The 15,344-nt window shown below is 39.2% G+C and overlaps 1 protein-coding gene across 1 annotated transcript in view; it reads left to right on the top strand.

Moving 5' to 3' along the window:
- Positions 1-15,344, top strand: part of LOC123976743 (glutamate receptor ionotropic, NMDA 2D-like) — a 198,403-nt gene that overhangs the window by 110,518 nt on the left and 72,541 nt on the right. The window contains exons 5-6 of the mRNA XM_046059091.1: positions 3,332-3,519; positions 10,492-10,632. Of these exons, the coding sequence (XP_045915047.1) occupies positions 3,332-3,519; positions 10,492-10,632 (329 nt within the window). The remainder of the gene's footprint in view (positions 1-3,331; positions 3,520-10,491; positions 10,633-15,344) is intronic.

The following is a 15,344-nucleotide window of genomic DNA, read 5'->3' as shown; positions in this document are numbered from 1 at the left end:
ACTTACAAACATTTTAAGGGACAAAGGTGTTGGCCTATGTTGCGTCCTGGAGAAGCACCTTCAAGTCTTAAAGTGGGAAGGACTAAAAAAGAGATAATTCAGTCCTGTTGATCCCAGTCCACACCTAGACTTCCTTTAAACCAGTAGCCAAGGAAAGAGAAAACTTTGGATGCCAGATTTGGCTTGTGTTGGCTCCTCAGGTTTCAGGAGTCAATGACCTCTGCAGTTAATTGTCCACCATTGTACTATGGTATTGCCTGTTTTTATTATTGTAGTGTAGTGTTGTTCACACATTGTCACTGTTCTATTTTAAAATGCTGCTAGCTGGGTCACTCTTTGATAATGTATCTATAGTAGCATTAGGCATCAGTATTGAATGGCATCTGTGAGTTGGACAAGCCCTTGCGCACACACACACACACTTACGCACGCACACACACTCTTGATGTTGGAATCGTTGATTAATTTTGGTTCAGCCTTGTCTGTGCTCTGTTTGAATATAATTCAAACAGAGGGAACTGTTTCCCGCTGAGAATTTTCTTTACTGCTCTCCCTATCTCACCATCTCTCTTTCTCTCCCAGCCTCCCTTCTCCTCCTGTTCATTCCCTCCCTTTCCCATCGTACATTAATCCAAGCCGTATCTGGATGCGAACAATCTGTATTTCATTTAAACCTGAAATTAAAATTAGCCTTTAGTGCCCCAAAGAATTCCTCTGCCCCTCACCAAACATAAATATGCCTCGCCGACCTGACAACTCTCTGCCACAGCTAATGCAAAATTATTAATCTTACGTGTCTTTTATGCATAATCTAGGATGCACTGGGGAGGCTGTTGTGCTGCATGGGCCATTTATTTTACTTCAAAGCTTGCCTTCACCATTGACATACCGCAGGCATCAGTTGATGATATGCATCTCGTGTTGTGACTAGTAAGCAAGATAGCAGGCTTGTTATTTTTTCCTGTACATGTCAGAATCACTTAAGTTTATCATTCCAGGAGAACAAATGCATGACAAATCAAGCAGTGCAGTAACAGAAACTACCTGTGTAATGCATACTTTTTTATTCAGACAATGATATTAAAGTGTAGTTTTTACTAGGTTTTGTACTGAAATGGACTGATATCTCACTTCACTGATATGAACTGACTGGAAACAATTAAATTAATGAGAGCAGTCACAGAAAACAAACAGTAAATATGTGGGCTATGAAACTAAAACAAAGAACTGGAAGATGCTAAAATGCTCCAAAGAGCTGAAGGGAACCATAAAGTTGGGAGAACATTTTCTGTGGGATTGTTGCTACGTGTGATTCTTTTGACATTACGCAAAGTCATTTGATCCATTATCAATATAACATTTACATTGGTGCAGCTTAAAGTTATAGAATGGGATGCTGAATATATTAATTTTTTGTGATGACAATTTATTGATTTTTAGTTATGCTGGCGTATGTTGTAGTTATTATTCCTGACCTCTGAATGCCTGGTATTGTGAGCTGTCAAGGGTGAAAATGGAAGTGTTCCTATGTAAAATTGAAATACCTACCTCTTGAAAAACATGCACAACTTTGTACAAAAACAATTGTGTCACAAAATTAAATTATATCAAATCCTAGTTCTCTATTTAAATATTATTTTGCGTTGAGTATTTGGCATTTTGGAAAGAGACATTTATTTCAGCCTCTTGATGCGATTAAGCTCTGTCTGTGAGTCTGTCAAAATATGAAGACCCACAGGGATCTAAATGTAATGTTTTCTTCCAAAATGAGATGTCCAACGTTTGATAAATGAGACACATGTGCTAACAAAGTGATTGATGGCAAGAAATTTTAACGAATTACTTATTTTTCCGAAGGATGTCAGAAATCACAGCTCCCTCTTCCAACATTGAGATGAGGAGTACACTTCACAAATCTGGACTTTATATCATACTTATAGAATGACAAACTTCAAGCTCAAGAAATGCCAATGCTATATGTAAAAAGGTTTAAATATACCCTGACTGTTCAGAGGATGTAGTTGACAGGGATTGAGCGTTAGCTCTGACATCATACCGACCCCGATTCCATCTGCTGTCAGATGAGTGGGACGGATCAGCGTCATCTCACCGTCCTCTCTGACGCGAGTACCAGTGGCGAATGTCCTGCATGTTACAGGATTCACACACCACATGTCTGCTGGTATCAGATTGTATTGGTAAAGCATTTCACGTTTTGGTTTTGGCTAATTTCAGTTTTATAACCTCTGCAATTGTCTTACAAAACTGTGGCGCAAATTTTTCTCAAGTGCTTCCTCTGAGTAATCATCTGAAGTACCCTCGGCACCAACCACACTCTCTCTCACTCTCACTCTCTCTCTCTCTCACACACACACACAAAACAGCCTCTTTCCTTTTTCTCACCCTCTTCTAGTTTCACATTTTTACTCTCATTTTGTCTTTTTAATCTTGTTCCCCCCATTCAATTCCCCCTCCTTAATAATGTATGAATACAAAATCCAAGCAGACCAAGAGGCACCATTCTTCATGTGCAGCTCACTTGTTAAATAAATAAATAAAGAGGAGCATTAATGTACAAGTGCACCAAATGTTTTGATGCATAAATTAATATAATAAATTATTGTAAAGGAAACATGAAAGGGCATTATGGGACCAAGCAGCAAGATGCCACAGTAGATGAAAAAGGGGATGGGAATTCACCTTTTACTTCTTTTGCTCTCCACGTCGACTTATCCTTCTTTTCTTTTGTGCAATTATTTTTCAACCTCCCTTTATTGCTTCATTCCTTTAACTCCACACCCTTTCTCCCTCTCTTCTTTCTTGTTTCTTTGCATCTTTCCTTAAATACCTCATCTCTTCTCACATCCTCTTTCTAATCTTTTTACTGTTATCTCTTTCCCCTCGACCCTCCTTTGATAATTTTGTCTTTTTCTTTCCCTTTTCGGTTCTTTTTACTGCCTCATTATCCACTTTCTGTCCTTAATTTCATACTTTCTATACTTTTCTTTCATTATATCCCTCCTATTTTTAATGATCTTTCTCTACCTCAATCATGTATTTATTCTTCTCCTGTCTCTTTCATTTCATTGTTTTCCTCCCTCCCTTCCTCTGTCCTTCTTCTCTTTTTATAAATTTTTCACTCTCCCACTATTTAAACGTATCCTACCTCTTTTTCCTTCTTGTATTCCTCTACTCTCCCTCCTGCCATATCTGTCCCTTCCCATCCCTCCTTCCTACTTTCCTCCCCCTTCCCTTTCTACTAATTACTTTTCACTCTCTCCTGCCCACCTTTCTTTCCTTTACACTTTCCCTCCCTCTTCTCCTCCTCCAGGTCCGTCTGCTGTACTGCTCCCTGGAGGAGGCTGAGCTGGTTTTCCGGGCAGCCTGGGCGGCGGGTCAGGCCGGGCCCAGTCACATGTGGTTTGCCGTGGGACCTGCCCTGTCCGGTTTGGGCCTGGAGGGGTTGCCCAAGGCCTTGTTCGCCATCCGGCCACAGGGGTGGAGGGATGAGCCACGCAGGTACGAGCAGAGCATTAGGCCTTTAAGTTTCAAAGGTTCACTTACTATAATTCAGAGGAAATCATTTAAGACCATTTAAAATCTTAATATGGAGATTTTTTTTTAATTTTCATGGTTAGACCAATATACATCATATCTGCTTTACTAAGTAGAAAAGGACAAAAGGGACTGCAGTCTCGATGTCCTTGATCTAGGACGTGCCGTGTTTGTTGACATGTCTGCCAGGCCCTAGTATGTAATTTGCAAATTGATCACATTCTGAGTAGAAGGTGTAAATGCGACGGCTCATGATCCAACATGTCCTCCTAAATGACATAATAGGTCGTTTGCTAATGACTTCAGAAAACAACATAGGGAGTACCAGCAATAGGCGGACCAGACTTTTGTCGCCATGGTAGCAATAAACATGTGGTTAACATTTTGAAACGGTCACAGTTTGGTTAGGTTTAGGCACCAAAACTACTTGGTTAGGTTTAGAAAAACATGATGGTTTTCTTAACAGTTTTGGGGTTGAATTTTGTTGTTTCCAGATTTATTTTGTAGAGTTCCTAATGTGTCTCAGGTTACTTTTTCTTCCTGTCTTTGTGTGTTTTCCCACCAATGTGATTTTCTGACTCGCCTTAATAAGTTTAACCTGTATCTAATTATCCTTCCCTCACTTGTGTATTTAAGTCTTTGTGCTCCCCTTGTCTGTTGCCATTTGTCTCCCTTTTAATTTCAAGCATTCCTGCCCTTTCTCTGTGTTTATTATAAGATTGTCTGCCTTTTTTTTTTGGGCCTCGTTGGTTTTATTTATTGCCTGCCCCCGTTTGGACTTGTTTGCTTTTTGGACTGCTTGCCTGGTTTTGACCCTTGACAGTCTCACCTTGCCGTAAGCCTGTACACCTTTTGTTTTAAAAACACTAAACTCTGCCTTAAAGTCTGCATCTGTGTCCAATCCCTTAATCCCTACACTTAAACTTACTGTGACAGATTTGGGTTAAAATAAGTAAGCTACGATAGAAGCCTAAGTCACGTGACTTGCGTCCTGTGTTTAAATTAAGTTGAAATAAGTCATTGTTGACTTTTGTTTTAATATGGGACACAAACGGCGGTCTCCTCTGTTTGACCCATCCACCCAAATTCTTTATATTACCTCACCCGACTTCTTTCTTTCTGTCATAATTACATGGTCGCTGCCTGACAATAAACTTAAATACTGAGTTTCCCTCCAGGGGGAGCTGTACTAAGTTGTACTGTATTTTACCAGTGCAAGTAAAACCTAACCAAGTAGCTCTGGTGCCTAAAGCTAACCAAACTGTGACAGTTTCACAACATGAACCACATATTTGAAAGTCTTTGGTTAGGTTTAGGAAAGATCACGGTTTGGGTTAGAACAAGTAGTCAACATCAACTTTCAGAGTCACGCAGGAAGCCAACCCCAAGTCTCCCAGGTTTGTCTGACACATTCATCCACCAAATCTGCTTCTTTCATGTACTCTTTATACTGTGGCATCTGACCTCATACTGTTTACGGCCGTATTTTGGGGAAGGATGGTCTGCATCAGATGTCATAATTCAGATAATCTATCTAGATTGTGATTTTAAGTCAATATCAAGTAATGAGGTTGGTAATGTCCACTTTACAACAATATTTATTGAGTGTATTAATACAAAAAACAATCTAATTCTCGTTTACTTACTTATTCCTGAAACATCCAAGTAAGTAAACCTTGAGTTTTGAATTTCTATCATGTGTTCTTAGGCTCAAGAATTAACCCTCATGCTCAGTTTTTATTTACCTGAAGTTCACAAACATCAGCTAACATTAGCCACTAGCCATACCAGATCCATGAAAGCTGTAGCAACAAAACCCATAAGTGCACTGAATTGATCAATGGTGTGTTATATTGATTAGAAGTTCAGTTTCTGTCTCTCTGAAACCTGCAGTTACCCAGTCAGTGAAACTTTTTTTCTCAAATATAATGTGATAGTGTAAAACTATAAATGAGGGACCTATTTGTTCCTGCACTTTGAATGCAACTCTTTTTAACAGTTGTGCATGTTCTTAAATGGTTCTTAACAGAACTTTACTGCTATGTAAAGTGTACAGTATGTTGTGAGATTGTTACTGATGCTGAAAATCCATGAAGTTCAGTGTTGGTAGATTATTTTCTCAAGTTAAAATGATTTTCACATGTGAAGTGACTTCTGGAAAGCAGAGCCTTGAAGCTGCTGAAAACCCAACCATATGAGTTTAAAAATGCACGAGGATCAGTGAGAAAATAAACATTCTCTTTGTCATCCTCTTTTGTGCACCTCCATGTTTTCCCTGCATCAACCAGCTGAGGTACACAGTAAAATTTTATGAACCCTTGTTCTGTCCATGATGTGTTCTCTATTACAGAGGTACCTGATTTCACCGCAGGAATCATTAAATTTTCATCTAATCTAATCTAAATAGACTGACCAAGTGAATCCAGGTGAAAGGTAGAATCCTTTATTGATTTTAACAGTTAAGTCCTCCTTAGTCATAACAGAAGACAGAGGCGTGTTAGAAAGTTATTTTTACACTTTATGAAGACCGTTCAATAATGTAGGACAACGATGAACATTTTGTGAGATAGCTTTTATTTTTTTATTTTACGACAACAGAAATCAAAACCAGGGAAAGGATTTTTCTTGTATTTAACAATACCACAAACTGTGAAATACGTTTTCTATTTTTCTACAAAACACTGGTACAAAACAGATCAATATACAAACAGCTTTTGTTGCCAAACTTGACTAGATGCGCTACATTTGGGACAATGAAATATCCACTGAGCTCTAGGACATGACTCTTTTTAACATCTTCCTACATCACTCTCTGCCTGATGCCTACCGGCCATCTTGAATCCACTGAGAGGCAGGATTTCTTCCAGCTTTCCAAGCAGCATTTCAGATGTATCTGATTTCTGTGCAATGCTGTGAAATTAGTGTCCAAGTGACTAGCACACTTGTCACTACCAGACAGAATGTCAGGGTTCATTGTGAAACACAGATGGTGTGTCCTAAGACTGGGGCTGGATACTTAGAGGGATGTGACCAACGCAGATGGGTCCTTCTGAAGATCTGACTGTCACACTTAACCTGCACCTCATCCCCAAATGAAAAGGGTTAGCCTCACTCAGACTACAACTTGTAGTACATTCAAGCAATATTCAAGCAAAAATGTATCACCAGCATGACGTTATATAAAAGTTCTTGCATAGCAGAAGGTCTTGTAGACAGGTGTGGCGGATCAAAAACCTTTGTAAAAAAAAAACAAATAAATAAATGTCAATCACTTGGACTTACTTTAACTTACTAACATTTTTTTGGACCTCTGAGTTTCATGAGGTAAAAGTTATGTTACATAGCTGCTACCTACAGTATATAAATAAAAGCAGCAGGAACATTTTTTACAAGGAAGTCACATGCAAATGCCAACAAGGTAAATATAAGTGGTGATTTTGGTTTAATTGTACCTGAGTTAAACACATAAAAACATAAACACTTAAACACATAATAATCAAATGGAAAATAATGTACCAAGTATATGGTAAAAGTTGTAATATATTACACAGTAAATCCTGAACTTTTTTGGAGCTTACTCCTGGCTTTCATAATTAACATATTAAAATATTAACACAGTTTCAGGTGTATTTCCGTTTTATACTACTATACTTTTACATACGTCTTTAAATTGTACTCCACTACAGCTATAATGACTGTTTTTTAACAAACAAAAGATATGAACCTTTTATAAGATATGATGCAAGTAGTTAGAAGCTCCACTATGACCAGATACAACATAAAAATGCTGCTTACATGTTTATTTTTCATACATTTTTACATTATGGTATTGCTACTTTTACTTTTTACATCACTGTTGGAGTTTTTTTTTTTCATTGGTCTTTTTGAAGTGAGACACTGTGTTTACCATTGACTGAAGGCAAATACCTGGTAAAAATGACCATCACCATTGGTCATGTGATATTTCCAGATTTAATGAGTTGATAACACAATTGTGCACATTGGATTATTGGATACGGGGGGGGATACATCAGCTGTGTCCTCCAAAATGCCACAGTTAAATATTTCAAATGAATCTGACACAGTTATCCCCTCCCTGGTATATTACAGTATATTGTGTGTTGTGTCCTGCGATGGACTGGCGACTTGTCCAGGGTGTACCCCGCCTTGCGCCCGATGTCAGGTGGGATTGTCTCCAGCCCCCCCGCGACCCTGTACGCAGGATAAGCGGTTGACGATGGATGGATTTGTGTTGTGTAGCTGCCTCCTGCTCTCTGCTGCAGTGTTTATGACTGCTGCTGCTGATGGATCCTCAAGAGGGCCTTTCTGGACACTAAAAAAATGATGCTTATGATGCGGACCAGTAGTTTGTGTGAACATAAGAAGAAACGGCACACTCCCTGTGATGTCTTACCCCACTGCACCGCTAACAGCTCTCTCAAGTCATATGTAAAATTAAATTCAGCCTTGTTAACTGATTCAACATATCGTAACATTAAAGAGAAAATTTTATTTATATCCTAGCTTCATTACAGCCTCTTGGAAAGTGGCATATTTAATTCATCACCTGACCAGAGCCTATACTGTAGTAGCAGTATCACCACTTTCAAAGTGACAATGGTAGCAACAAAGTACAAAAATGAACCCCCTGCTTCCCCTCCTGAAAACACCATGACTGTGACACCTCAAATTTATGTGCAGATAACTTTTGAACTTTTAAACTCTCTCCAACAATTCTTCCTCAATTCATGTCCTGCCCCGCTGGTTTGTTTGAAGTGGTAATGCACTGAATTATAGAAGCAAGACTCCATTTAAAATGCTTTATGATTTGTGATCATTAGATAGGGTTTCCTGCCTAGTTGGAGCAGGCCTTATCATCAGGAATACAGCAAGAGCCTATTGTTGGTCTTCTTAGCTTAATGTATATTATGATGTGAGAAGTGTTTGTTGTTGTTTTTTGTTGCTGTAAGTTACAAATCAGACATATAACACATTACAGACATTTAGTGCCTTTTAAATAGTCTCTTGCTCTGTAAAAGTTTCCTGCAGATCAAAGTCCGATCTATTATTATATTGTCTTGAGAGAGACAGCAAGAGAGGCTGCTAATATTTATTTATTAGAATGAAGAATACTTGACACATGAATACATTTAGAAAGTGGATGTTCACTGTTGTACGGAAATTGTGCTTGCTTTAGCTTACTGGCACCAGCTACTTCATAAATCCACCATCAGTGTAGTGCACCCAGTAGGTGTAAGATGATGTCCAATCATATTTATACAGGTGCACAAGCTGGCTTATATAACTTTACACTTTTAACTGACTACTCCGTTAATACCTTAAATCCAACACCGTTTTCTGCTGCTCCCTCCACCACTCTGACCTGGATTGTTGACCTTACGGAATCTAATATATATGTACCTATATGTGTGTGTGAAAGGTGATTTGTTCTTGTTGCAAAACCCTTGCTGCTTCTCTGATTCTTGAGAGCAGCCTATAAGAGCAGAGCAGTTTTGTAACTGTTTGTAAAGATTTGTGAGACAAGAAAATAACTTTTTACGTATACTTACCATTCATTATTTTGCAAACAAAGAACTGTGTATTCTGTCCCAAACTCTAAAAATAACATCTGCCACAAAAAAGGTTCCCTTCCTAAAATCCAACTTTTTTTTATAATCGTCCAACTAGACGTCTAGGCAATAAATCATCATATGAGGATCAATATCAAATTAAATATACTCCTTCAAAGTCACATAACAAACAAAGCCTTTTCTCTACAGGTTAATAGTTTAGGGAAAGATTGTGGTTTGGATTAAAATAACTAGTTTGCTAAGATTAGGGAACCTTTGTTGTCATGGTTACAATGATATACATGTGGTTAAGGTTATGAAACGATCATGTTCATGATTAAAAAGAAACTGACGGTCAGTTTGAAATGAACAGAAGCCATTTGTGTTGTTGACACATTTGTCTACCAAGACGTCATCCTCTCCTTACATGGACTTTGTTGCTTTCTAATAGCTTCACCTGACTTCCCCCTTTGTTCCTAGGTTTTGGAAGGAAAGGGTTTTGTCACCTTAACATAAACATATTTTTCTTTCGGGCACCTGCTGAAAAGGCTGATGGGCTTGTTCTTGGCCTTTTATTTGAGAGTGATAGGATGTTGGATAGTATCTGTAAATAGGGGAGAGAGGGGGGTCTGTGCCTCTTGTTTAATTGGGCGTAAATCTGGTGTTACTGTCCATATAATAAGTTCAAGTGCCAACACACCACTGGACTAAATCTAAGACAATAATCAAGTTTACGTTGAGGTTAAAAGTGAAGTGAAGAAGTATTGTAATGTTTCCACACATGAAAGCAGAAGTTTTTCAAGACCAACTTTGATCAAAACATAGGTGGTTTCTGGATGTTTAGGTGGCTAGCCTGCTAGCTAACAAGATCCAACATGTAAATAACACATTTTAGAACTTTTGGAACATGGACGTTTTCTCACAACAAAAGCACAGAAGAGATGAAAAATATCCAATGCTGATGAGTCCAGTTTTGAGCTGAGGAGACAATTTGGATTTTGCTCTTTAGTCTTGATTCATCACTTTTTGTGTGCAGAGACCAGAACCTCATTTGTAGATATTGGGCAATTCTACAGTGTCTCAGTCAGTGGATATGCAATTACTTTCCATTTTGTTGAAGTCACACATAATTTAAACTGCCAAGATTGGTGTTCTTAAAAATATTGTCCAGTTCAGCTTTAAGGCACAGATGAGGAGTCTATTCATTTTTCCTCATAAGTTCAGCTCAATTAAGTTTGAGATTTGGTGCATTTTCATTGTCACACGGTGTGCACTTATTCAAGCAGTGATAACTGTCTTCCACCCAGACAATGTCTCTCTGTCCTGTATGCCTCTGTCTCACATTGTTCTCTCACTAATCCTGCAGGCGCATTGCCAAAGGTGTCTCAGTGCTCACCCACGGGGCGATGGCTCTGCGGAGGGACCAGGGGGCCTCCAGTCGGTCGCAGTACGCTGGCAACTGCCAGAGCGACGGCAACCAGACCCACCGAGTGCCAGACAGAATCAGGTGAGATGGAGGGAGAGGAGGAGGCAGGGGGTGACTTTGAATTTTGATGTCATTCATACCGGCTTCTGACACACAGCAGAGTGAGCAAGCAAACAGCAGAACACCATGGAAAAGTAAATAGTGGCAAGCAGTGTTATTGAAGCTTACATATTCGGAGCATTTCTAGAAAGCTGAGTCATTCTGACCTGAAAACAGCTGTTTTGTTTCAATTGTTATGTTTTAAAGGTAAAACTGCACATGGTGGCTAGAGATGGAAAGTTGGACTTCTGTGTAACTGATCTTGTACTTGTGAATGCTACAGATTTAGACGGTTGATTACCGTACATCGTGATCATAAGGTCAAACAAATGTTTTTTCTTGTTTTTGCTCTACATATTAACTTTGCATTTGTACATATTTCATAATGAAAGACCTTGATACAGAGAGCTACTTCATTCTGCAACTCAGCAAGACTATTTAGAGTCACATTCAGTACTGCCAAAAGATTTTGTTAAGGAAAGGGCTGGTGCTAGTTGCCAATGAGTGAAAAAATGCAGTTGTCTGTGTATTCTCACAATGGCACTGATATCTGAAAAAAGGGGTTTTGCATTGACTTCTCTGTTGATTTCGTAACATGGGTGTGTTGGTTATGACCATTGATGCACAACAGCAAATAGATCTGAAAAACTGCTGTAAAATGTTGCAATATAAGGTGTGTCTGAAATCCAGGGGCTGCTATACATTTGACGGAAGATGTGGCCCATGTGAACCTGCTCTGTACCGCCAATTGGATTATTTGGCCTCATAAAAGAAAAAGGAAAAGGTCTGAAGATGAAGGTCTAGTAACAAAACATTGCAAGCTTTTAAAATTTATTTTTGGTAGGTTAGACAGTGTGCAGGAGTTTCTTTGCAAAAGAGAAACACAAAATAGTAATGTAGCTTGCTGCCCCTCTGACCACAGCAGCATCCCTGGTGGATGTGGTCTGATTTGTGCTCTACTGCACCTGTGACCGCACCCAACAGTGATATCAGGTTGTACTAAAAACATTAAACCACTGGAAAAAAAGGATTGGGCAAAGGATGTGGGGTACTGAAGGCCAGAAAGGATATGTGTGTTATGTCTAAAATCTTAAAATGTGCTATAAGGGTGCATCCCCTAAATTGAAACAGTGCAAACATTCAACCACATATTGTTGCATCACAAAGCAAAAGCGGCTTCCTGCATTACAGTTAATCTCCAGGCATTTCTCATATATCTGTCACTGTTACAAACCAGGGAGAAAACCATGCACAGTAACAAAAAACCCGAGCTTTATATTTACATTTGAGACAATTTGCCCTTCTTACCCAGAGGGACTTTAAATACGTAGAGGGAAAATGAGCAGCGGAGCAGGATAGCAAAAGTCCAACTTGTAACTGCATGCTTGATTGACTGCTGCTGCTCTTTGGCACAATCCCCTGTGGGAACAGTTTGGAGAAGTCAGATTCCGCTCTCTTTTCAGCTGTCAGGTTTACAGGAGCTGTCTGGTAACCTGCTGCCAGACCGGCTCTGGAGATTTGTGTTCAAATTTACTATTGTATAGCATTCACAAATAAATTGCAGGAAAAATACAGAATATGCATGAAGGGCGGTTTGTACATTGGGCTCCATTAAGTCAAAAAAAGAAACTTTAGTGTCACACAGGGTAGCTGGGTAGCTCAAATCAAGCAATATGATTGGTTGATGGTTCAGTGATATAATGAGCTTATATAACAGGTATGACTTTGAATTCCTTTGCACAGATCCGTATCACTCCGCACAAACAGGGTTCGAGTTATAATCTTTATAATATATAATCTAATCAGCCAATAAAGCTGAATTGAATTAGTCTGAGCTTCGTGGGGGTCTCACGCCACATTTACACGTGGAATTAAAATGTGATCTGATACAGATTGCACTTTAGCGGCGTAGATAAATAAATAAATAATGAGAGAAAGAGAGAAAGAGGGAGAGAGAAATCATTGCTTTTACGTGATTCAACATGTCCCTCTCTTACACACACGAAAACACACACAAACATACACAGCAGTCCACTACTTGCCCCAGATGTCTGTGATATTGCAACAAAGTTTAAGTTTCAAATAATAATAATTCTAGCCTTTAAAACTGTTTTATAAAGGCAATAGCTCACTTCAGGCCGTGATATACGCTTATTATATCCCAGTTAAGGGGGTTGCAGAACGACGCCCCTTAACTGTGATATAATAAGTGTATATCACGGCCTATTGTGAGCTATTGCTTAATTATTTAATGCCATGACTTAACTCTCAAATTATCTTTCTCATATTATTAAAATATGATATTTCTTCTCCACCATTGCTCATAATAATAATTCATGCAATTCATGCATCACCTAATTTCATCATAACACAGGCCTGACCCACAAGAAAGAACAGTGTAAGTTTAATTTAATATTGTGTTGGTCATACTATACACTGATTTACTGCTTGTCCTGATTTACTGCTTGTCAGAAGGTAAAGAGCTTAAAAATTAATCGCATATTAAATCGCAAACGCAAAAAAAAAAAATGCAATTGCAATCGCAGATTATTTTCCAAAATCATTCAGCCCTAGTTGATAAGCAAGCCGCTTATTGAGACAAGCCCCCACCCTGAGTCTCGACCACCAAACCCTAAACAAACCCCTGCATCCCTCTGTTCTCGACCACGTCATCCCTCTCCCCTCAACACGTTCATCTCTCTCCCCCCGATCCCTCCATCATTAATACTCCTCATTATCTGAATAAACTACCTTTTTATACCTCACATTGGCGTGGTCTTTGTTAGTGAATGTTTTTCTTTAGAGTTGCAAATCATTCCCTCAGGTGGAAAATATATCAGTCCATGTCACACATCTTTGCCACCAAATGCAAACGTGTGGATTTTTGCATCCACTTGTATCTTGCGAGAGATGAAGGATAGCAGGCACAACTAAAAGCTACATTACAACAGTTAATACCAGAATAACAGATTGGTGCAGATATGACAGATTGATGACAGTGTCAGAGAAATCTTCCCTGCACAGACAACAAGTTTGACTGCAGATGGATGGTTACCGCAGGTTGCCTGCCTGCGCTCTTTAATGAAGTGAGGAGGTTCATTTTCAACTTGGCAAAACATTTCATGCCCTTCACAATCTGGCTTTTGAATGCTCTCAATCAGCAGCAGGGCTGTCTGTCACGCTGACAGGCGCCAAGGCTCGTGGGACTCTCATCGAGTGGCAGTGATAGTCCTCGCTACAGCAGCATGAATGACACCTGTAACACGTGAAGGATTTTACTCTCAAGGGAGATGAACAGCATTTCCAAAAATGGCTCTGCTCTGACTGGTGTGTTGCTGACATTGAAATAAAACTGTTTTTAACAATGGTGTGGCCTTATTCACGTGTAAACATCTTTTGTTATTGGAACACTGGGAGCTTCTGAAAAGAATTCATGAAAACTCCATTGACAATCAACCTTTAGAGTGATAAAGGCCCCACGTATCATTTTAAAAAGATCCTATCTAGATCAAGTCCACATGTAAAGATAAACCTTACAACAGCTTGTTGCATCTTCTATTTGACTGCAAGTGTTGAAATTACTGGTGCTGTTTCATCTTGTTGCTTTAAAGTGAGATGCTAAGTTCAGTGTCATTTCAGTTGCCATTATCACCAGAAGAAGACCCTGTAAATAGCTACTTCCAGAGACTGTGTTGTTATACTTGGGTGTTTGAAAAGATGGTTGCATTCACACATTTTCAACAACATGTTTCAGTGGCACCTCAGGCTTTGAGATAGATATCAAACCATCTCTGATGCTTCTTTGCATTTCAACATGGCTTTAGATATCTGCAAAAAGGGCATGACGTGGTAATTGTAAATATGATTAAAAAAGAAAATAGAAGTTTGAGCTTCAAGTAGGGCAGCAGCTGTAGTCAGCTTGGATTGACAGCAGTTGCAATGCAAAATAAACATCCATTAATAACAGTATGATTCAGTTCTCCGCAGTTGATGTGTAGTTCCAAACACTCACAGCTCCTCCACAAATAGCTAAAAACACTACTATCATGTCACGCTATCACCTTCTCATAGCCCCAAACCTGTGCTTAATGTTGTCTATTTAGCAAGTTGGCGAAGTGACCATTGTTTGAAACACACTGTGAAGTGAATTATGTTGCAGGAGTGTTTTTTAGAAGTGTATGGATGTTTAGACATATTTTTGTTATATGGCTCTGGATTACCATTGGAATCCCCAACAAAGGTGCAAGCTAAAAACGATCAGAGCTACTTTACAAGCCTAGAGGTAAAATTCTCGCTTTCTGCATCTGCATCGGAATCGTGATTGTGAATATAGGGAATAAACTATAGTTAAGGTATGAAAGTGATGTACCAACCACCGATCCACCATCCGACTTTTATGTCCTTACGTTCAGTTTTGCTTCGTAAAAGGGCACACTTCTTCCTGCACTGGTGCTGAATGTTGGCCAGGGAAATAAATCCTGATGTGTGCAATTGTCTGGTATGGACGGGGCTCCTATGGATTCTGTGATGGAGCAACAGTAGGGAAGTGGATATGCTGCAGGCGTAGTTTGAGAAGTGTTGTGTCGTGGCTTTGTAGTACAGTTGGAATCCATTCTAACAGCTCTGAATCCAAGCTCACTGCAGCTGCTGTGTTTTTGATTCTGCACTGGCAAAAGGGTTGTTATTATGGGAAT

Source organism: Micropterus dolomieu, linkage group LG09 (genome assembly GCF_021292245.1).
Source record: "Micropterus dolomieu isolate WLL.071019.BEF.003 ecotype Adirondacks linkage group LG09, ASM2129224v1, whole genome shotgun sequence".
NCBI lineage: Eukaryota > Metazoa > Chordata > Actinopteri > Centrarchiformes > Centrarchidae > Micropterus > Micropterus dolomieu.
The sequence above is the reverse complement of the archived record's forward strand: the minus strand, read 5'-3'. Positions and strand labels throughout refer to the sequence as shown.